General features: G+C 32.3%; 2 protein-coding genes across 2 annotated transcripts; both read left to right on the top strand.

The window, feature by feature from the left end:
• LOC104725397 lies at window positions 3,147-3,840 on the top strand. The gene is made up of 2 exons (XM_010444064.2): window positions 3,147-3,444; window positions 3,520-3,840. Exons 1-2 carry the CDS (start codon window positions 3,253-3,255, stop codon window positions 3,757-3,759), a joined length of 432 nt encoding a protein of 143 aa, XP_010442366.1. The 5' UTR covers window positions 3,147-3,252; the 3' UTR covers window positions 3,760-3,840.
• LOC104725387 (bidirectional sugar transporter SWEET13) lies at window positions 15,221-17,449 on the top strand. Its single transcript, XM_010444056.1, has 6 exons — window positions 15,221-15,404; window positions 15,523-15,559; window positions 15,648-15,861; window positions 15,992-16,153; window positions 16,328-16,447; window positions 16,916-17,449. The coding sequence occupies exons 1-6, from the start codon at window positions 15,359-15,361 to the stop codon at window positions 17,222-17,224; spliced, it is 888 nt and encodes a 295-aa protein (XP_010442358.1). The 5' UTR covers window positions 15,221-15,358; the 3' UTR covers window positions 17,225-17,449.

Genomic DNA, 24,189 nt, shown 5'->3' with positions numbered 1-24,189 from the left:
TGGTATGTTTAGTAAAACTAGTAATACTGATTCATGTAGTACAACTAGTAAAACTAGTAGTAGTACTAATTTAGATTTTTTTTTATTGGTTGGTTTGGCAGGATACAATATGCGAGAACGTCAGCCTACATTTTAAATTTGAAGGTCGCATGTATAGTATAATGTTCAAGAGGAATATAACATTGTTGATGTTAAAAGCAAGGATACTCATGAAGCTTGGGTTTGTTGAAAGTAACGTTCAGTTGCAGCTGAGCTAAAAGCCACTACTGGTAGAAACATTGGAGCATTGTGAGCTTAATGATGATGAGGATGTTAATGTATCTAGACTCCGTTAATTATAAGAAGCAAAGATGTATGTTGTTTGTGAATGTCATCCCTTCTGAGCCTCAGCCTGAGCAAGTTCTTATAGTGCCCACAATGCCCACAGTTCCCATAGTGGACCAAAGTTCTGTTGGTATGAACTTTGAAAACCAACATGCGAACGATGGTGAAATCGGACCTAACGCCATTGTTGTCTACGTAGGCAAAGAAAATGCTGTAGAGGGTGATTCTAATAAAGAGGGTGAATCTGCATCACGTGATGAAGGTGATGAATATACTGAACCACGCCCTATTGTAGAACCGTGTAAGTATATTGAACCATGGGATGATGGTTTGGGTCTGACTAAACTTCAAGAATTTCCAAACAAGAAGGCATTGCAATATGTGGTGGATAGAGCTTCATTTGCTAACTGTTTTAGTTTTGAAATAATAAAGTCGGACAAGGTGCGTTATGTGCTCAAATGTCCTAAAGAAGGATGCAATTGGGGTTTACGAGCTGGTAGGATTCGAGATACATATATTTTCTCGATTAGAAGGCACAACAAAATGCATACATGCTCTCGGGCTAGTCAAAGTTCAAGCAACAGTAAGTAAGAGACAAGACACTCCACAATTAGTTGCTTCTCTTTTACATGGTGATTATCCAGGGCAAATGGAAACTCCACCTCCGAAAATTATCATGGATCTTGTCAAGACAAAATTAGGTGTTGATATATCATATTCCACGGCGTTGAGAGGGAAAAATCAAGCTGTTACTGATTTGAAAGGTAGCCCAGAAGAAAGCTACAAGATGCTGCGATGTTATCTGCACATGTTAGAGAAGGTTAATCATGGTACAAGATCATATGTGCATTGCAATGAGAATAATAAATTCATGTACTTGTTCATAGCTTTGGGAGCTAGCATTGAAGGATTTAAAGTCATGAGGAAAGTTATAACTATGGATGCAACTTTTCTAAAGAACGGATATAAGGGTGTTCTTGTTTTTGCATCAGCTCAAGATCCTAACCGTCACCATTATCCCTTGGCGTTTGGTGTTCTTTATGGTGAGAATGATGCAAGTTGGAATTGGTTTTTGGAGATGTTGAAAACTGTTGTTGGGAATTCTTCTGAAATAGTATTTATGACTGGCAGAAATACAAGTCTCATAAAAGCCATAGCTAATGTGTATCCTCTGGCTCATCATGGTTTTTGTATATGGCATTTATCCTAAAATGTGAAAGGTCATGCTCGTAACGTCAACAAAGACGTTGTTGCATGGAGATTCATGGAGTGTAGTAGGTTTTACACAGTGGCTGAGTTCAACATTGCTTACGCTTCTTTTACGACAAGATATCAATCTGCTGTCAAGTATCTTGAAGAATCTACCCAGAAAGAAAGATAGGCAAGATGTGTTTTTCCAGGAGATAGATACAACCTAGACACAAGCAACTGTGTTGAATCGTTGAACAGCGTATTTAAAGATGCAAGGAGGTACTCCTTGATACCCATGCTTGATGCAATACTTAAAAAATTCTCTGAATGGTTTAATGAACATCGGAAAGATGCTGTGTCTGGATCAGTCGCAAATAAATTGGTGCCTTTAGTGGAGAACTACTTACATGATTTATGGGCAACTGCTGAGAAACTAAAGGTGATAGAGCTAAATGGTTTCGAACTTGAATACAATGTCATTGACAGTGACGGAAAGCCTTATTTGGTGAAGTTGCGATTGAGAAGTTGCAGTTGCAGGTTTTTCGATATACAAAAGTATCCTTGTGTGCATGCATTGGCGTCTTTCATTACATTCCAAAAATATGGAGGTAAGGATACGAGTTACATGAGTTGTGTTCTAAGTATTATTGGACGGAGCTGTGGGCAATTGCATATTGCAGGACAATTTATTTGGTACCTGATAAGTCTCGATGGGATGTCCTAAATGAAGTCCAAGATATGCAGATCATTTCTCCGGATTGGAAAAAAAAAAGAGGAAAAAAAAACAAAAAGGTATGCATCTGCTGGGGAAAAACGACCAAAAACTCGACCTAGGACGCATAATAAAAGGCGTCGGAGACAAAGACTCCAATGGTTGTTATTTGGAGATAATGTTCATGTTTGATTCACCTCTTCATGTATCAATTGTGTTTGGTTTGACTACTCTCTACTTTTTTATGGCATAACTCCCTCTTTAAACTTAATTTGAAACTTAATTTGAAGTCTATTAATGTTTTCTTCTTTCAAAATAAGTGCATATAAGAGAGTAGAAATGGCACAACTAAGATACAACTGGTAAAAATGGTAAAATTGGTACTACTGAAAATAATAAAATTAGTACTAACATTTAGTTCTATACATATTGAACATATTGTATAAATGTTCTACATAGGTTTCTACTATAAAAGAATAATTTTCCAAAATATACTAATTTTAATTTATTTATGAAAGAATCTCAACAAGTGTTTCCTTACACTTTTAATGTCACTTTGTAAATAATAACCAAGTAAGGATGAAAAAGTTATAGAATTATAAGTTTTAACTTATGAAGTTGCAAAAAGCTTGTAATTGTATGTTAATTAAGTTTAATCAACTGTAAAACTAAAAAAAGTAATGTTAAGGTTTAGTATAACTAATTAAACTGAGAAACCTCTAAAGTACAACTATGTGGAAGTTTAGTGCAACTGCATTAATCGGTAAAACTATGTGTGAACACATAGTGTGAACATACAGTGTGAACACGCAGTGTGAACCCACACATCTTTTACACGTGGCCAAAATTTCCTTTTTTCTTTCTTCACACACCCTCGAAGATTTTTCTCAACTCAATCACTCTCATCCATTGTCTTCTCTCTCCTCATTCTCATCCATTCATTCATTTTCTTTGAAACTGAAAGTCTTCTCTTCTCTCATCTTAAAAGTCGAATTCTAGATCTATAATTTCTCTCTTCTCAGACTATGGAACAATTTGAGGCCGACCCATACTATGCTGATCAGAAGAGGACGAGGAAGTTAGAAACGTTGCGACAAGCCATAGCCGATGGTGATTTGGGCATGCCTCGAATATGCCCATGTGGCGAACAAATCGTCCAAGAGATCTCTCCAACAGAAACAGAGAAAAATAGATGGTTTACTTGCGTTAAGTATAAGGTAAATTAAATTAAATCAAATACAATTGAGAAATCTGAGTATGATCTCTGTTCGTTGATATATTATATTTTGCAGGATGATGGATTGCACATGCGGAAAATTTTGGCTGATGCAATTGAAGAAGAAACAAAAAACTTAAGGAAGGATGTTGATAACCATTGGGAGAGATTGAAGGAATTCGACCCCCATCATACTCAGATCTATAATTTGCAGATGCAGCTTAAGGAGAAAAATGGCGAGATTGCCAAACTAAGGGAGGAGGTGGAGTTGCTTTCCGGTCGAGTTGATCTCCTGGATAGATTGTGTTTTGATTAATAATATCTGAGTCGATCTTCTACGTTGGTTTAAAACTTGTTGAATCAGTTTCTTATCTTTTATATGAATTCTCTTGTTGAATTAATTTCTTGATGACTTCTCTTGTTGAATCATGTTCTATATTTTTCTATGAATTCTCTAGTTTTGTTTAGTTTTACTTAGTTTTACCAAAAATACGAACGGCAAATCCAAGAAAATAACGTATTTTTACATAGTTTTACTAGTAATACCAATCACAAATCCTTAAGAAAATAACATAGTTTTACTAGTATTATCAATCGCAAATCCAAGAAAATAACGAAGTTTTACATAGTTTTACTAGTACTACGATAACAAATCAAATAAAATAACATAGTTTTACTACTTCTTAGACCTTTTTCTCTTCGTCCCTCTTCCTCCTTATTGCGAAGTACTCGGTTGTTCATCATCTACAGGCGCCTGACATGAAACCAAATATTGTTAACCTTCTAGTATTACCAAGTATTACTATAGTATTACGAAGTATTACCTTTGATTTCTCTTGCACTTTCACATATACTTCCAACAGTTCAATCCTTTTTTCAAGCCCATCAATCTTCACCGAAATGTAATCGAACTGGTTTTTCATATCCTGCTTCATGGTGCTCAGAAGATCCACCAACTCAATAGTATTTTCTCTCGGTTGTTCATTGCCGTCTATTTCCTCATTCGCATCGTTTTGTCCTGAATGAGAAGCCACATCTGCTGTGTACATCTCCTCTAAAAGTACAGGTAGTCCTCTACGAAGGCGCCATATCCAACTGGCAACAACGACATCATGGGTATCGTCTTCCTCAGCTTCTTTCATGATTAAATTGAGAAGAGGAATTTCTTCATCAATATGAGGGATCACACTAGCAATTGCATGTGTAAAAGACCTACTTTAGATACATTACAAACCAATTTATTCAAATGATAAATAATTTCAGTTATTAGGATAACTAACCGTTGTTGTACCAAGTGTATCACCTATATTCGTTAGAGGAAAACCTTTCTGACCGGTACTCTTAAATTTCCTCCTGCACATCCTAGGACAACTTTCATCCGCCTCAGGAATATGGTCAATGTAAGTGTTCCCCAAAATTGGAACTGCCTCAAATAGTAAAAACTACACAACACAAAAAAAAAACTAAAATCAGCTTCACTTATAAGAAATATCAACAATGAAAAGACTTCAAATTTTAAACTAACTAACCTCCAATGGAATACAGAAACCTGGAACAGGCCATAAAGCACCCTCTTTATGCATGACCCCTTTAAAATGCCTCATTGTATGGGAAATCTCTTCTAGCATGTTATCGAATGATAATCTCCCCCAAGGAAAAGACACACAAAAATCTAGATCATTCACTGCTCTTACAACAAAATCATTGATACCCGCAGCATCTTTCCCCGAGTCTTTTGTATGGCCTACAATGATGCTTCCTAAAAAGTAGAGAACCGCCATCTTCAACCTATCACGAGTACGACCTGGTTGCATTACCATTAGCTTTTCCCTCACATCTTGAAGTCTAACCTTTTTTCGTAAAAAATACTTCATTCGAAACTCGTTACTGCTGGCTTCCTTGTAATCAAGTGGATAGCACCGACAATCTAATCCAGACATCAACGCGTATTTCTCTCAGACCATAACTGATTGGAACACCATTCACGACAAACCATGCTTCCTTCTTTTTTTCAATTTCTGCCGTTCGAAGTAAGAGCAACCACATTCCCATAAGCTTGTGGTTTGGGTCCCTTGGCATGTGGAAAATGTGCTTGAATTGTGGATGTTTCTCAAACCAATCCCTCTCAAAACTAGTCAGTGGATGCTCTAATTTATCAAGCGTTGTCAAAGTTTCAAAAATATGACACCTTGTCGATAGCTTGATTTTCTTGTTGTACTGACTAGGCTTGAAGTGCATTCCTAAAGGTTGTATCGCTTCTGTTTCCTCCTCTGATTCCTGCAACAATATCAGTTTTACATGAGTTCTACCAGTTATATACCAACTAGTTGTACCAGTTATACACCACCTAGTTGTACCAGTTANACAACACCTAGTTGTACCATTTCTACTAGTTCTACACCCAATAGTTGCACCAGTTCTACCAGTTCTACTAGATCGATTTCAAATTCCATTTCACTTCCGAATGACACAGACTAGTTGTACTTACACTTGCATCGTTGTGCTCCTCGTTCTCCCTCTCACTTTCGCTTGTACTCCTTCTCGAGTTACCTGCCGAGTTCGAACTTCCCTCCTTATCTTCTTCTTCTTCTTCTCCTTCATCGTTTTTTTCTTCTCATTTTTCTCCTTCATCATTTTCTTCTTCCCCTTCATCGTCTTTTTCTTCCCCATCTTTACCTTCTTCTCCTTCATCGTTTTCTTCTTCCACTTCATCGTTTTCTTCTTCCCCTTCATCGTTTCCTTCTTCTCCTTCATCGTCTTTTTCTTCCGATTCTTCTCCTTCATCGTTTTCTTCTTCCCCTTCATCGTCTTTTTCTTCCCCTTCTTCACCTTCTTCTCCTTCATCGTTTTCTTCTTCCACTTCATCGTTTTCTTCTTCTTCTCCATCTCTTGATTCCACAGAAGTAGATCTCTCGTTATCTCCTCCTTCTTCATCATCTTCTTCTTGATTACTTGATTCCGGAGTACCGGATTTTGCTTTCTCTCCTTCGTTCGCATTTTCTCTTTCGACCACCGGATTGGGTTCCTCCGAAACTCGACTTTCACTTTCTTCTGCCACCATACTCAAAGCTCTCTCTCCTCCTACTGTCGCCAGACTCAAACCCGACACACCTACTTCCAGCGAATCGGATTTTGCTTTCGAACCACCATCTCCTTGTGAGATCTTCTTTTCTTTCAAACGATCACTCCTCCTCACACGACCTCCCCCCCCTTGTTTTCACCATCTTCTTACTTGATTTTTGGTTGATTGAAAGAAAACGAGAAAACCCTAGTTCTACAGTTTCACCCAAATCGATTCAAGTTTTCCCGAAGAAAGAGAAGAGTGGCGAGAGAGAGTGGTTTTAAACATAAATTTTACAGTTTTTTTTTTAAAAGATACCGATTCAGTAGATCTGATTCTGTTTTTTTTTTTAAATCGGGTCTTAGATCCGATTTCGTTTGGTTGGGTAGATATTACCCAGATATTTTTTGTAAATATCTTAGTTTTCTTTGGACAATAATGTAAAACACCACTTTCTCGATTTAAAAAAAAATCAAAAAGAAATACCAAAAAAGAGAGAGACTTTTGAGATTGTCAGAAATCTTTTAGGAACTTCTCAGATTATATATACGGATGTAACTATTGTCATGGGTACAATTTTAAATTACTGTAGATATCTCCTTACTTGTCTTTTGAACATTGACACCCTTTTCCCCGAAAAGATTCCCAAAAATGTATCATTGTTTCGTCTAGTTTGCTTGATTTATTCCTATATATGATTCAGTCTTTGGCATGCTCATATATGGTTCTCTGTATATTTACACTAGGTACCAACCCGCACTATGTGCGAGATAAATCGATTTAAATAAAATATTATAAGCAAAATTATTATTTGAGATTTAAGATTTATTTTGTGTAAAACAAAATATGTAAGTAAAATTTTTTTTTTGTTTATTCAAATTTGCGTTTACTATCGGTAAAATACGTTTTACCCGTGAAATATTTGAACTTGGAAAAGAATTTTAAGGTGGTGTAGAAATTTTTGATGTGTTTTTGTGTTTACAAAAATCTAATTCACATATTTTATGTTTAACATTATCATCTACATCACTATACCATTAAATAGATAAAAAACTACTTTTTAGACTAATCTATTTAATTTAAACTAATCATAAGTTTAAAAAACTCAATGAGAAAAATGTATAAAAGTGGTAAATAAATGAGTAATTTTTTTATTGTTTGTGAAATTTAATTTATTTTTAATTATTAAATATGTTATAAAATTGATAATTAAATACATTTCTGATTTTAATTGTTGATTAAATTTTTTATTTTTAAAAACTTATAGAAAAGAACATTAGCTTATATATGTTAATGATATATTTATATAAATAATAATGAGGTGAGAGGAGATGATTATAGATTTGTTTTTTATAATAAATATAATGGCATGGAGTTGTAAATAAGTAGATGTTTTGAGGGATATTTGATAAAAGTGTATTGAGCAGTGTAACGCTGACAAATCAGCTTTTTTATCAAGTGTGCTTCTTTATTAATTTATAGGGGATATATTGCTCTCTTTGGAGAATTTTGAAAGAAATTAATGAATTTCCAATCGAAAATATTTTTGACGCAATATCCAAAAATGAAAAAGAAAGATTATACAAGGTTGATTTCAACTGAAAGATTGGAAACTGCCCCTATAAAGTGTGTCAAATGTAAAAGATTATACAAGGTTGATTTCAAACTTTTTAGTATTTTAATGACTCAAAAAGAAAAAAAAATGGATTTTCTAGTCTGCAACATGCCAACACCGGACCATTTAGGCATATCAAAATACCAGCGGTCATCTCCTTAATAACGAATGATGTGGCACTCTTCATCAACCGGAAACAATATATGTGGATATCATTGTGTAGAATCTGAAGATGATAATACTCAGTTATACAGGCCACTCAATCAACTTATGAACATGAGCCATCCCATGTAAAATGTATTTTAAAACATGAAGGATTTGGAGACAAAGTTTGCTGGTACAAGATTCCATGTGGTCGAAGGGAAGAAAANGAGACAGACCAAATACATAAAAAAAAAAAAAAAAAAAAAAAAGAACTGTCACACTAATTATTATTATTGTTAATCTTACTAGGTGAGTATCCTTTATCATAAAAAAGGCTAGCTAGGTGAGTATTTTACTATTTAGTAACCTAGTATTTAGGATCCATCGTAATTTTTATTTGTATTTTTCTTATAATATCACCTTTTTAACGCAATGAATATTTAATTAACTTTTAAGTATTTAACATCCTTAGATTTTTTAAAGTTTAACATAGACATTATAGTTATTGTAAATTGCTAAGTTAGGAAACACTTGATGTTAATAAAAAAAAAAAAAAACACTTGATGTGATGTGATCAACACTAGAAGTTCTCTCACAGTCACACTTGTATGATTGACAAAAAAAAGTCACACTTGTATAAAATCTAATTATTTTTGTTTTACACTAAAAAGAAATCTATAGATCAATATATGTATTAAAATAGTAGGGATCAAATTTTTAAAAAAAATCTCAAAATTTTACATTGATTTTTTTAATAAAACAAGATTTGATCTAAACGGACGAAGTATATATGGTATAAGTAAAAGAAATTACGATCGTAATATAGTTAATCGGAATTGGATGTTTCATGTGAAGTGTTTTGGCATGTTTATTATTGGGTAATATTAGTAGATAGCACAAATACGAAGAAAAATAAAGAAAATACCACAACAACATTTTTTTATAGGTAAATACCATAGGGTCCACGTTTTTTTGGAGTAAAAAGACACAATCACCCTTTTTGTTTTATTGTTAGATAGAAAGAGTGAAAGATTTGGTGTGATTTTTAAAAATAGCATGTAATATTTATATTTTACATGTTATATTGAACTAAATAACGTTTAGTTGTAAACCCAAACCGACAAATAGTCTCGTTTTAATTGTAAAATCTAAACCCTAACCATCTAATTTTGTTTTAATTGTAAAATCTAAACCCTAACAATCTCATTTGTGAACCCAAACCGACATATAATTTCGTTATAATTGTAAAATCTAAACCTTAACCATCTCATTTGTGAACCCAAACCGATATATAGTTTTGTTCTTATTGTAAAATGTAAATCCTAACCATCTTATTTATGTATCCAAACCGACATATAATTTTGTTTTAATTGTAAAATCTAAACCCTAACCATCTTATTTATGAACCCAAACCGACATATAATTTCGTTCTAATTGTAAAATCTAAACCCTAACCATCTCATTTGTGAACCCAAACCGACATATAATTTCGTTCTAATTGTAAAATTTAAATCCTAATCATTTCATTTGTGAACCCAAACCGATATATAATTTCGTTCAAAAAACAAAAATGATATGATATTTTAAAAAATAACATGTAATATATGTAATGGGTATAAAAGTAATTATATATAAGGAGAGAGAATGTCCTGTGGGCCCTATGCTAGTTTTTTAATTACTTTTGATTTTTGTGGTATCTAGTGCATATTCCCTATATTATTTATCATTTAGATGTTTCTGTTCATTATATAATTTGTTAAAACATTTTATAAACTGAAGTCTGTGACAGCTAACATTAAGTGAATTTTGATCTCACGATACTTTCAAGTTGTTGTGAACCAGAGAAATATAATCAGTGGACCAAAAAGATCTCACTGATTGTTGAAAATATAAAACGCGTAGAGTTTCAGACTTTCCTATCCTCCTAGTACATGACAAATTAATAGTTTGTGAAAACAAATAAAAACTGCAATATTTCACCTTTTTAAAACTGAAGTATCTTATTTGAGTTTGGGGCCCTTCATTTGACTATATGATTTAATCAATGGTGAACATACGAAAAGCTATAATCAATATATATATACAACTAAGACTAGAGGAGATATCAATTCCAAAAATCATCCAAATATATATATATATATATATATATATATAATGTATATAAAATGTCTAATTAGAAAAATGTTAAATCATTAAAAGATTAATTTGAATGCTTTAAAATAGAAACATCAGAAACATGTACTCTACTAGAATGCATGATGTAAAAGTAAACAATTAAAAAGTTATGTGTACACCATGTATCATTTTGTTTTTGATAAAGGGTTAATTATATCATTATTCGACGGGAAAGTAAGAACAGGTGTTCCTGATCGTTCCTTCCTTGTATCGTACCATCTTCATATATTTACTTTGTGCTTTTGCTTTATTTATTTATTTCGTCTTGCTCCGACTCACTTTACTTATTAAATGCTTCACTTAGTTCTGAAGACTCGAAAAATATCTCAGTGCTGCCACATGATTCATTGCCATCAATCCGCAAATTCAAAAGTTTTTGTTTTGTTGCTAAAATATTTTTAACTCATATATCGACACTTAATATGATTCCATGTTGTTAGAGCTAAAAAGCCACATAAGTATATGGTAACGCTACGTATAATTTACCAGCTTTTTGAGAAAAACGTTATCAAAATTAACTTGCACTCCTTTTATGGTGAATGATCTCCTAAAACAATTTGAAGTTTTGTAGTATGGTGTGAGAGAGCATAAAAATCCTAAAATATAACTCATGATTACATGACCAGTCAACCGGCGTTCCAAACTATTGGGGTTAGAAATGGACCGTTAATTTTTTAATTTAGGCTGATTTAGGCCTGGGCATAAAAACCGTACCCAAATACCCAACCGGGAATCCGACCCGAAAAACCGGGTTCGGGTTGGGTTCGGGTTTGCCTATAAAACTCTATTGGGTTCTATTTTCTAATACCCGTGGGTTCGGGTTAGGGTCGGGTAATACCCGATACCCGTTTGGGTACCCAATAAACCCGAACATATAAACATATTTATAATATTTATCATTAATATAATGCAATTACCCTAAAGTTATGATTATAATTTTGAATATTTCATTTAGTTTTATACCTAAATATCAAAAATAATCAAAATATCTAAAATATATTGTCACATAAGTCAAACTTTAACTAAATTTATTTAAATTTATTAATTTTAATTATATTTTTTCGGGTACCCGATAGTTCGGGTACTAATTGGGTTCTGAAAATTGTAACCCAAACCGATCCGAACCCGGTACTACCCGAACCGAACCGAACCCAAACATAGTAAAATATCCGAATGGGTTCTATTTTCCATTATCCATTAACCCGAACCCGAACGGGTAATAGCCGAACCCAAACGGGTAACCAGTCCTAGGCTGATTTTTTCTTCTTCTGAAATTAGCTGTAACAATGCATATGTTTCACCACCTCATAATTAATAACTTTACCGTCCGAAGTTCTTGAGCGAAAATAGGTAAATTTCATTAATATCTGTATAGCAACAATAAGACTTTTAGTAAATAAAACATACTATATCCAATCATAAAGTCTTCTTCTCTAGATCGATCATCTATATTTAATTATGAAATTTGTTTAAAAGATGTTAAAAGACGTCTTTTAGAGATAGAAATAATCAAATAAAAAATATTCACATGACACCCATCAATTTTCTCCGAATCACAAAACAAAATCATTGGATATATTATCCAAAATTGACGGTTAACTGTTTTTTTATTATGTTCAAGTTATGTTGTATTGTACAATTTATTTTAATAGTCTCGTTTTCTACGTACGAATGTATATTTTTTTGGCAACATGCAAACTCCTTAGAAATCGTTTTATAATTAATTTAAACATTTTACAATTTTACTTTGTAAACAAGAATTACATTCTTTGACATTCACCATCTTTCAATCATTCTTGTTTCTTGGGATCAAATCTACCTAACATACTAAATTATCAATTCCAATATAATTGCGTGCATATTTTTTTCTTGTGATGTTAAAATTGTTAGTGAAGGACAAAAATGGCCAAGGAACAAACAAAGAATAAAAGGTAAATTACAAAAAGATAAAACAAAAAAATGTGCTTAAAAAGGTGAGCGTCGGTCCATGGTGACAAGTGGCATGGGCACGAACGGCACACAATAGAACCGGGCGGGCAATGTCTATATGAGTAGATAGAGTCATGTGATGTTTTAATCTACGCTTACCAAGAGACTGTCTTGGAATGGTAAACGACAAGTAAAAGCAAACGATGAGTCATCACTATCATCACTATCAATTTTACACTGATTCTATTGCACATTCACACACACCCAAGAAGCTCTGACATTGATTGACGCTTTTTTTTTTTTTCATATATAGATACGGCGATCACGAGACAACAACAATAGAATGGAACTACTGTGATCAATTTTAGTTACCTTTTCCACAAATTTATATACTCCATGAAAAGTAAATTTTCTTTTTGTCTCACAGTTCCTAGTCTGGTGATTGAATATCTTGATGAATTTCAAAAATTGGGTATGTAAGTTTTTAATTCAACTCTCTGGGGTATAATACTGATAAAGAAAAATCAAGAATACTATAAATATAATTAAGGAACTATCTTCTCATTAGTTGTTAACCAAAACTTATGCCAAATGTGAATTACCCCATATACATATAGTTTTTAGTAGTAAGTCAAACTGATAATAAGAAATTGTCTTCTTTTGCATTTCGAAAGGACATGAAAAGAAGCGGTCCTAACTTTAAAAAGTCACGAAATTTCATCATCTTTCAAAGTTTTAAGAAGATGCAAGTGAGACTGATGTCAAAAAGAAGAAGAAGAAGAAGAAGATGCAAGAGACTTTAACTATTTTACTTCACTGTAGGGGCTATGATGATCGGGATGAAATGTTTTAAATTTTGTAAACGTGTTTCTCTCGATCAACTGATGTGATAACCGCTTTACTACATTGCATGATTTCAAATTCATAAGAAAAAGAACGAGAGGACAACAACCTTTAGGGTTATTGACAAAGTCGATATGCACATATTTGTAAATGACTTGAAATACGGAACCAAAATGGAAATCATAGATTTATCCAAAAATGAAATATGCCAAAAATATTCAAGTCTCTCTTTCTAATTTCTTACTTATTAAAATAACAAGTATATCAACAATAATTTTTAACAAGTGTATATTAAGATACAAATCGGAAACTTCTGTAATTATTTTGTTTTTCTCTAAACTGCAACAATTAATTTGTGACCAATCCACTTTAGTCAGCTCAAATATATAACATCCCCATGTGATGTTTTATAACTTTATGTTTTCATTTGTCACAAACTAGTCGATAAAGTTTTGTTCAAGCTGGTGGAAGCAAATATTAATAATAGAGATTTATTATATAGAAAAGAAAAGGTTAATGAGACAATTTGCTTCGATATGATATCATTTTGTGTAAATGTAGATAAATTTAGATAACACGAAAAGTAGCCAAGTGGAACATCAAGAAGTATGATGTTGAATCCTACCTATAACCACACGACAGTCACGTTAAGATAAAACGCAATACAGCTCTATTCTTATTTTATTTCTTTAATTTTTTTATATGGTAGAAAAAATTATACATAAGAGTGAAAAGTATACTATTTGTATTTTTCTTTGTAATCATTTCTTCTTAAAAAATTTAGTGGTTTATACTCTAAAATGACTAGTTAACTATGAGATCGTTTCTGTTTGGATGAAATATTTTAAAACATTACCAACTCCCTAATGCAATTAGTAATAAATAGATTGATTATTTGGAAGAATAAAAAATTAGGGATATACTTTGGTCACACAAGTTTTTTATTTTAAATAAGATGAAGAGATAAACACAAATGAGACTATAATAAGCGTATTAATAAATTAGTTACGGACCTAATTTTGGCTGCCAAAACATGGAGTATGATGATGCTCATAAGCAACATAAAATATGGCACACGTGGCGCAGACTCAATGGAAAGTGTTCATGTTGACTGGTACGATGAACACAGAAGGAGCGATCACGGTTAGGATTTATAAAGGTTGTACCGTCCGATGGCAACTTCGATGTGACTTTTTCGTTTTACATATACTAAACTTCTTTGTTGTTACAACAAATTTTATATCCTCTATAAGCAATTTAATACGGCTAATTAAATACACATACAAATTGTTGCAAGTCGTATAAACAAATCCAACATACAAGTCCTTAAAGTCGTTTTAAGTCATAAACTAGTCTTTTTAACTCAAATTTCTGTGACATGACTTAATATCAGCCATCAGCTATATATGTTGATTGGCTAATGTAAGTAAAACTAAAAGGTATTTAGGGAATCGTTTGGCTCGATTCTCCCAATTAAGTATTAATTAGAGAATCATATACTATAAAAGGTGATTTAAATTGAATGAAAAGGCGTATTAATGATAAATATTACTTGAATGGTTCACTAGAAAGCTAACACCCGATCCGGGGCTTATTGGTTACCGCTAAACAATAAGTAACCACTCGTTAAATGGCTTTATAAGGAAACCTCTATCGACCGTTCTTTTAAGTTTTTCTTTTTGGTTTTAAAGGAAAAAAATTGTTGAAGCTCCATTCGTATGAGTACGATAATAAAATATAGATCTAAGTTTGGTATCAGAAAAAAAAGTTTGATACTAATAAAATAGACGCCAAGAGTGCATACCACATGAAAATGTCATACATTTAATTTCTATTTAAAAGAAAACAATTATTAGAAATATCTGAGACCAATAATGTGACATGTCCTTCTCTCACCGCTCTGTAAACGATGTCGTCTTAAACGTACTAACGTTGCACCCTTTCACATGTGAACCCTCTATATATATCTTGTAACATTGGCATTGTAAATTCATAGCTAAAACTCACAAACTAGAGCTTGGCTTTCAAGGGTTAGAAGAGGCTCCAAGATCTCTGTCTCTCTCTTTCTGATCTTGGTCTTTTAATACTTATTTTCCCATTCATAACTTTCCGATAGTCCGACCAAACAAAGGGAGAAAACAGCAAGAAATGGCTCTAACTCACAATGTATGGGCGTTTGTGTTCGGAATCATGGGTACGTGTGTATATATAAGCATTCACAGAAAGGTTCATCATATATACTAACAAACTCTACCAACACTTTAAATTACGTTTTAAAAACTCACAATGTTTATTACACAATAAATTTGCAGGTAACATCATATCATTCGTCGTGTTCTTGGCCCCAGTGTAAGCATCAACGTGTTCTTACAAGTATCTCCTTTATATTTGTCGATGTTTCAAAATAATTCAACAATTTTTTTTTGGTATTATTTAGACCCACTTTCATACGGATCGTCAAGAAGAAATCTACAGAAGGATTTCAGTCTCTTCCCTATCTTTCCGCAATTTTCAGCGCGATGCTTTGGATTTACTACGCTATGCAAAAGGATGGATCAGGTTTCCTTCTCATCACCATAAACGCTGTCGGATGCGTCATCGAAACCATCTACATCGTCCTCTTTGTAACCTATGCTAACAAAAAAACCAGAGTATGTGTTGAAACATCTTTTTCTATACCTTTCTATAAGTTTTATTGTAGCTTTCACGTTGATCATAAACATGCACATACGTAAATGCTATTGTGTCCGGCTTGCTAATAACTAGATGCTTATGTTGCAGATATCCACTCTGAAAGTTCTTGGTCTCTTGAACTTTTTGGGGTTTGCTGTCATTGTTCTTGTCTGCGAGCTCTTAACCAAAGGTTCCACACGTGAGAAAGTGCTCGGAGGGATTTGCGTTGGATTTTCCGTTAGTGTGTTCGCAGCTCCTTTGAGTATCATGGTACGTTTATAAGTTCGAACGAGCCATGTTTTGCGTAATTGGACCTATATATAGTGGGCCTAAATAATACAAAAAAAAGTTGTTTTGTCTTTCCTTTCCTGGTTATATGGAGCATATTATATAGTTTCACTTTGGGAAAAGTAAAATAGTTAAAAACTACTAATTTTGGTGCAGAGAGTGGTGGTACGTACAAGAAGTGTGGAGTTTATGCCCTTCTCTTTATCGTTGTTTCTTACGTTAAGCGCTGTCACGTGGCTATTCTACGGTCTTGCTATTAAAGACTTCTACGTTGCGGTGAGTTTTATTCATATAATTCTCAATTATTATTTATATTCTGTTTCTATATCATTTCTAACTTCTAAGCATATTGTAAAGGACAGCACAACATAAAATGATTAGATTATTATTGTGGGTGGTTCTTTAATAAAGTAAAAAACAGTAGTTACCTTTGTCTTTTTTCCTCATTTCAAACTATATTTTTAAATACTTATAGTCGAATATGAATGTCGTGGCATCGAATATATGATTTTGAACCGTACACACATTTCGCTTCATTAGTAGCATTATTATAAAATAATTGGACCCCCACTAAATGTGCTAAGGAATTGAGTGTACAATAAGATATATACTAGAAACAAAAAATCTAATTTGTTCTGTTGCGATGTCGGTAATTTCTCTTTGTTATTTTTCTTTGCCAACTTCTTTTGTCGACAATAGATGGAATATTAATGTCCTTTACACATATTTTGTTTATTATTGAAGCTTCCAAATGTATTGGGCGCGTTCTTAGGAGCTGTTCAAATGATTCTCTACATAATTTTCAAGTACTACAAAACTCCGGTGGCTCAGAAGACAGACAAATCCAAAGCGGTTGCGTCCGAACACTCCATCGATATAGCGAAGCTAACAACCATTACACCCGGTCCGATTTCGGATTCGACGGTTCATCAACCGCCTGCTGTTCACAATGTTCTTGAGACTCAGATTCAAGTGACCGAGGTCAAGAGCCAGAACATGAACGATGCGGAAGACCAGACTAGCAAGGATGTCCAGAACCAAAACCAAGTTTAAGTAGTGACTCTTATATAGAGACTCATTAATAATGCATTGTTTGAGTTGTGCACTCTAGCTAACTTTTCTTCTCCCTTTTTTTCGGATTTTGTGGTCTTCGTCTCTTTTATTTAGTTCTCTCATGTACCACTTCTTCTTCTTTTTTTTCTCATCATTTTCTTTCCAGGTATCTGGAAATTGTGCTATGATCAATAAATGAATTAGTTTTTAAACTAAATTTATAAACTATCTCTGCTATACTAGTACTCAATATCATTTGAATCCTCTCTAGATTGGTCACAAGAAAATAAAATAAAATCAGTAGTTAATCTTCCAACTCATGCGATTTTTTTTATTTATAGACTTTACAGTTTTTATTATCAATTTCAACTGTAAAATTGAATTATCAGTAATTAATCTTCCAAATCCTTGGCAAATTGTGTTCACTTTATAAGGAAGGCCTCTTGAACGGGATAGGCCCACCTCCTAGCGTCCTTGAAAATTGAAGTACTTTCTTTTTTATGAGCGGTGTGAAAGTGAAACTTTGAGGTTTCAGTCTTAATTGGGTAGAACTGTAGAAGGCTTAACAAATTATCATCTAATTAATGATATACTCCCTCCATTTCTTACTAATTGGGTACTCCGTTTAAATAATTTTTTGTTAAGAGCGTTTACGGAAACAGATGGTTAAGTTGTAAAGTGTTTCGCTAATACCCGATGGTTTCCCATTTGGCTCCGTGTATTCGAAGTGTATTCGAACCTATATCCTGTTGATTTATGTTTTTTCTTTGTTGACTTATATTAAAAAGTCAAATTATTCTTTTAATAATTGATTTGTTACATAGTCGATTTGTTTGAACTGTTGATTTATTTTCTAAAATCTTACAATTTTTTATTATTTTATAAAGTTAACAATTTTCAAAATAAATTAAAATATATAATTATTTTTCAAAACTTTTTTATTAAATGAAAAAAACTGAAGAATTATTAGTGAATTATACATTTATTTAAAACTAATATTATCTAAAACATTTACTAAACATAAATGGAAAAAATAATTCTAATTAATTTTATTTAAATTTTTATATACTAAATTTTTAAAATTAAATTACTAAATAATACCGAATTTTTAAATTTTTAAATTTTAAATAATTCAAATTAAAAAATTTTAGCAAAATTCTGAATATCTAGTTTACACAATGTTTTTAAAAATAATTTTTTCAAATGAATTAATTTAATTATATTGTATTTATTTTAATTTAATTTGTAATTGAGGATAATATAGTCATTTAGTTGAATACATAAGGTACATTTCAAAGACTAAAAAAATTTAGTATAGATTTCAAATTCTCTATGAAGTTTGAGGTATGTATTCAAATTTTTTCTAGATTTTATGGTCAATTTGGAAGAATAGGAATAAAAAAGTTTTCAGGGAACAGAGACAGAGCCAATGGATATTATGAATCAGGCGGTTAATGACAAATTACTATGGGAAGAGGCTAAGTCCTTCTCTGTGCGATATTTGGATTCTTCGCCAACTTTGGAAGTCAGGGATCCTTTCCCCTGTTGCCAGATTGATGGCTCTTGGAAAAGTTTATACCCTCTTATAGGTCTTGGTTGGTGGTTTTGTAATAGTGAAGATAAGACGCTACTTTTGGGAGCTCAGAGTCATACTCGCAGCCTTTCACCCCTACACTCGGAGTTACAAGCCTTGATTTGGGCTATGGAGTCCCTCCTGGCAGTTGGCGCTGACTATCAAAATTTTGAGACAGATTGCTCAGAGTTAGTCGCGATGGTGCAGTCACCGGAAGATTGGCCTGCCTTCTCGAATCTGTTGGACGATTTCACTTCACTCAGATCATCCTTCTCCTCCTTCACTCTTTCCAGGTTCCCGCATAAGTCAAATGTGAGGACAGATTGTCTAGCTCGTTCTTCGAGATCTTTAATTTCTGATTTTTTTTTTTGTAAATTCTTATCCTCCAGTTTGGGCAACCAATAATTTAATGTTTGGTTAAAAAAAAAAAATCTAAACCCACATAGAGACTTCACACTTAAATACGATCCACTAGCTCATCACAATATAATTACAGTAATGATTATAACATGCAAAAAAAAAAAATGATAATGAGTCATACTAGAGAGTACAGAGAGTAGAAAGTGTTCAGGTAAACTGTTCATTTTCTCGAGTGTAGAAAATCGAACATGAATATGAAAGAGGCATAATTATTTTTCAGGTTAAAAGTTCGTAACTCTGTAATGAACAAACAAAAATATTTGTAAGGACCTAAAAGCAGAATCAAAATTTCAGAATCGTTCTGGTTCCACCTAAGATCTTGTCCTCTTGACTTTGCTACACAAATTTACAAAAAAAAAAAAAAAAAAAAAACAAAACTAACATTTTTGTTTGGTTTTAGCGTCAAATCATTAATTGAATAAGAGGTTTGATAAGTTAAACCAAATTTCTATAGCCGCCCTAGCAAGTTGAATTGAAAAATGTTTACGATAAATATAAAATATAAACATATTCTATTTCTGTCAAAACATTTAAGGGTTTTCTTCAGTCAAAGAATTTTTTTGCAAAAAGCAAGTAATTTTCACCCCTTCTAGTCGATGGAAGCTTACAATGATTATTTTTTTCTTGTTCTTTTTCCTTAGAAAAGTCGGATATTGTAATGTGTAAATAGGGATAGATTTGAATTAGCATATATAAGACGAAAGAAAACAGTTATCTCCTTACAGTCCAAAATTAAGAAAAGACACGTACTTACGTAAGATCATATGAGGTTTCACATGGGAACCCAAAAGGGGAGGAGCAAATTGTCTACCACTACACAAAAGTCTTTTGTACCCATTTATAATTTCACAACGGTCGTCCTGTCCAGATTCCACGTCCGTTGTTTGCTTATAATTCTTCCAACCTAAACATATTTTTTTCTTGACACAAAATAAAAACGAATCTACATCCTTATATTTTGCACCTATGCACTTTGCTAGCTCAAGTATAAATTATGTATGAAATATAAATTACGACCAGTTATAATTAGATTCTCAACCGGTTAGAACAAAACTATTTTTTTCATATCAAATCCGAATTCAAGTACAATTTTATATATAGAAAAGAATAATGATGGAATGTGTATTCACCATATGTATTAGAGTGGCTGATCAAACTATAAAAAAAAATAAAAATAAACCAACAATCTAAAACTTCCTGGACGTCAGTAGTTCAATCGATGTATCAACTAGCTATCCAAAGGTTTAATGTTTTTATGATCACGAATGCGAATGCTGGCAATGGGGAGTGAACTAAAATACTTATATATATTCTTTTTGGTCGATGATCTGAAGAGACTACGGACTCGGTCTAAAACTTTCTTGATCTGAAGATAACCAATAAATTATCATAAAAAGACTCTGAAAATAAATTGATATTTCTATATATTCTTTTTGGTCGATGATCTGAAGAGACTACGGACTCGGTCTAAAACTTTCTTGATCTGAAGATAACCAATAAATTATCATAAAAAGACTCTGAAAATAAATTGATATGATGTAATCTTCATCGCAAAAAAAGAAAAGAAAAGATAAATCATGTTACGTCGGTGTGTATATATCATACATGTAGATCGTAATGCATGCATCCTAGGAAATAGATTCCACAGTTTCTAGCTAATCGGAACCTTATATTAATATATCATTTACGACAAAGTCAGTTTGGTTTGCAATGTGTCCAACTGAATTAATCACCTGATGAAAAGTACATAAGCTCTTTTTTTCTTTATCCATACAGTAAATGATATTGTTTGAACCTAACTATTAGTCTTGTGATGATTGAAAAAACATTCTACAGAACCATCCTCATTCAAAGAATTTAATATTTACGTAGTGTGCATTATTACGGCCGTATGCATATTTTTTCTCCTCTTTTTTTTAATAGTTAAATTTCTCTCTTTTCCCACTTTTTAAATCAAAAGCGTATGTAGATAATAATAGTCTTTGAATGGTGAAATAATTGAGAAATGGTTCACTAAAACGATGACAAACCATATGTCTCCATTTATGGCCATAGACTCGAGAGACCTAAAGATGAAGTTCGATAGGAAACGATGGATGTTGACTGGTTGAAGACAAAAGGTGACATCGGACAAAACCGACAACAGCAATAGCATCAAATTGCTTGTCTTAAGTAACCACCACATCATTATACAGTGAAATATATGCAGCCTCAAATTAAGCCCTTTTGTTTTTTCACAAAGCCCAGTTGAATGGAAAAACCAACAACGTTAGCCTATTGAATAATACCCTGCAGCTAAAATAGATCACTCATCACTGCAACCTATTATTATTATTATTATTATTATTATTATTATTATTACCTATGTGACCATGTGATGTCAGAAAATCAAAGTAGCATCGAAAAGAGAGAGGGAATGCTTCGGAACCACATACTAGATTTTGGTCCACTATGTGTTGCATTTTGTTTCTTACATAAGCAAAATTAAACCGGACTCCAAGCGGCTTACATATTATTATAATGAGTATTTGCAGCCAATAACAAATTCTAGGTAAGCATTTGAGAAAATAGCTATAGAAATATAATTATGATTGTTAATCAACTTTTAACCACTTTTGGATGATATATTGCACATTTTATTTCATTATACGGAAGTGATGATTTTTACCGGTGGTGCTTAATTAGAACTTTAGACGACATGTGATAAACAAGAATTATATAAATTTATAAAGAAAAAAGTAACACGTTGCATGAATAAATATCATGTTATTGAAAAGAGTTACGTTTTCATTTAAACGAAGATAATTTAGATTTATGGAATTTTCATTTTTTTCTTTCTTATTTTCATTTACTTAATTTGATTTTGCCTTACTACGATTATGTAATTTGTCTCCCTAAATCTTGTTATTGGACTCTCCCTATCAAGAAAACATTCATTAACTACCCTTTCTAACGTGTGAATATAATTAAAAACTTAGTATGACTTGGTTGAAGCTCCTATACTTTATTAATCAAGGCTCAAAAACAATTACGTATCCGAGCACGTAAATGGGAATCCAATGTTAGGTCTTTGTAAAACGAGAATTTTTAACTAATCAATATTAAAAAGTAAACTTTCTGCAAATCCATTTATGAATAAGAAACCACACCAAGAAACGTCATTAAAACTGAAAAGAGCATTCATAGAAAAAAGAGAGTCAAGTATATTCCTTAATATGTCCATCGTGCGTAGATGTCAATGATGATCGAATATTCAAGATTTTTTTTTTTTTTGAAACCACTTTTTAAGAAACAAAGATCTTATGTGAGGGCGGTACCATTACTCTGACGAGCAAAAAAAGAATAGGGGAATCTTTGTGTAGACGTAAAACAGAACATTCTCTTACAATTAGGAAAAAAAAAAAAAACAGTTCGGCTCTAAGACACTGGATCTGTTCTCGTTTGCACTTAGATTGTAAAGATTCTCAGTATCTTTCACTGCCATCAATGTCATACACATCATAAAGGCCACTCTTAATTAAGTGGCAATCGCCAAATTAAAACCATGTTACGTCCAACAATTAATAATATTAAGGTGCTCGTAGTATTAGGGATGAACAGTTTTGATTCCTTTTGTATCCTTTGGCTAATTAACTTTATATGATACCATCAATTGTCGTTCCTAATTATCTTTAAGTTACCCTATATTAGTGGTCTACCACTTGCTACTTAAATCAGTAATTCAAGTTTGGTATATCTAATTAAGAGAATTCATTGTAATCGTATATCTAATGTGTATATCAATCAGTATATATATGTTGTTGCATTAGCATTGAAGTTCATAGTGATTTATCTATACGGAAAGAACATGCAACTATTTACGATATATTCCAAAAAATATTTTGTATTTTGACATTAAAGTTGTCTCACACATTTTTACAAAATATATCTAAGCTATGCATTATATATATATATATATATATATATACTCATTTTGTGAAATAAGAAAATATCCTAAAAGGACACTTGTCATAAAACCGAAGAATATATAAAGATATAAAGCCAAAAGGTATATGACTACCACGCTAAAATGTTGGTTTCTTTTTAGATAATGACTGTCCAACGAGACTCTGTAATATCTTTTTAGTTGAGCACTTGAGCATATATGTATTAGGAAAATTTAAAATAAAAGAATCGTATAATGGTTCAAATAATAATGGTTCGAAAATTTTAGAGCATATATGGAGTAATATGTCAAAACTATTAGCTATGCGAGAAAACAAAGACAATGGGCGTTGCGAATAGATTTTATTCTGAGAGTATCAAACTCATACGTATAGAATTTTACTATAAGTATATATTATTTTCGAGAAAAATGTTAATGCAATTTCACTTTATTCGTTAACTCAATTTATATGTGGACTTATCCAAAAGTCAACCGAAACCAAGAAGAAAAACAAAAGTAATTACAAGAACAATGAACGGAATACTTTAGATAGAAATGAATTACTAAAGCAAATCGACTACACGAGTTTAATAAATTTGTATATGGTTCAACATCTATACACACTATACGAAAAGTAAGGCAGTCTAGACATGATTGAAAAACCAATTAAAGTTTCCCTCAAAATTCTACTCACAAAAAAATTAACTAAATTTATCTTTGTAATCGAGATACGTTCAACTGACCATCAAAATCGACCGAGTTATGCAGTTTTTTCCACGAAAGATTGACTTCATTACATCGCGTTACTCTACCTATTAGAAATTGGATTATGGGTCGATAAATTTGTCGAGAAATGAAATGTTTTAGTATGTCTACATTAGTAGTGTTATATAATAAATAGAAAAGACGATATTCAACTATTTATTAAAAAATGATAATCAATTTTAGGTATTTAATTTTGTCACTTCGATACCATATTATACAAGAGAAATGGTTCAAGTATGTTATTTCTATGTTAATCTTGTAAAGATGTACGTATTTGGTTTT

Source organism: Camelina sativa, chromosome 2 (assembly GCF_000633955.1).
Source record: "Camelina sativa cultivar DH55 chromosome 2, Cs, whole genome shotgun sequence".
Classification (NCBI taxonomy): Eukaryota; Viridiplantae; Streptophyta; class Magnoliopsida; order Brassicales; family Brassicaceae; genus Camelina; species Camelina sativa.
This window is presented reverse-complemented; position numbering and strand designations above follow the sequence as displayed.

Coding starts and splice junctions, on each gene's coding strand:
- LOC104725397 (XM_010444064.2), top strand. CDS start 3,253: ATGGAACAATTTGAGGCCGACCCATACTATGCTGATCAGAAGAGGACG. Junction 3,445..3,519: donor TTACTTGCGTTAAGTATAAG/GTAAATTAAATT, acceptor TATATTTTGCAG/GATGATGGATTGCACATGCG.
- LOC104725387 (XM_010444056.1), top strand. CDS start 15,359: ATGGCTCTAACTCACAATGTATGGGCGTTTGTGTTCGGAATCATGG. Junction 15,405..15,522: donor GTTTGTGTTCGGAATCATGG/GTACGTGTGTAT, acceptor ATAAATTTGCAG/GTAACATCATATCATTCGTC. Junction 15,560..15,647: donor GTCGTGTTCTTGGCCCCAGT/GTAAGCATCAAC, acceptor GGTATTATTTAG/ACCCACTTTCATACGGATCG.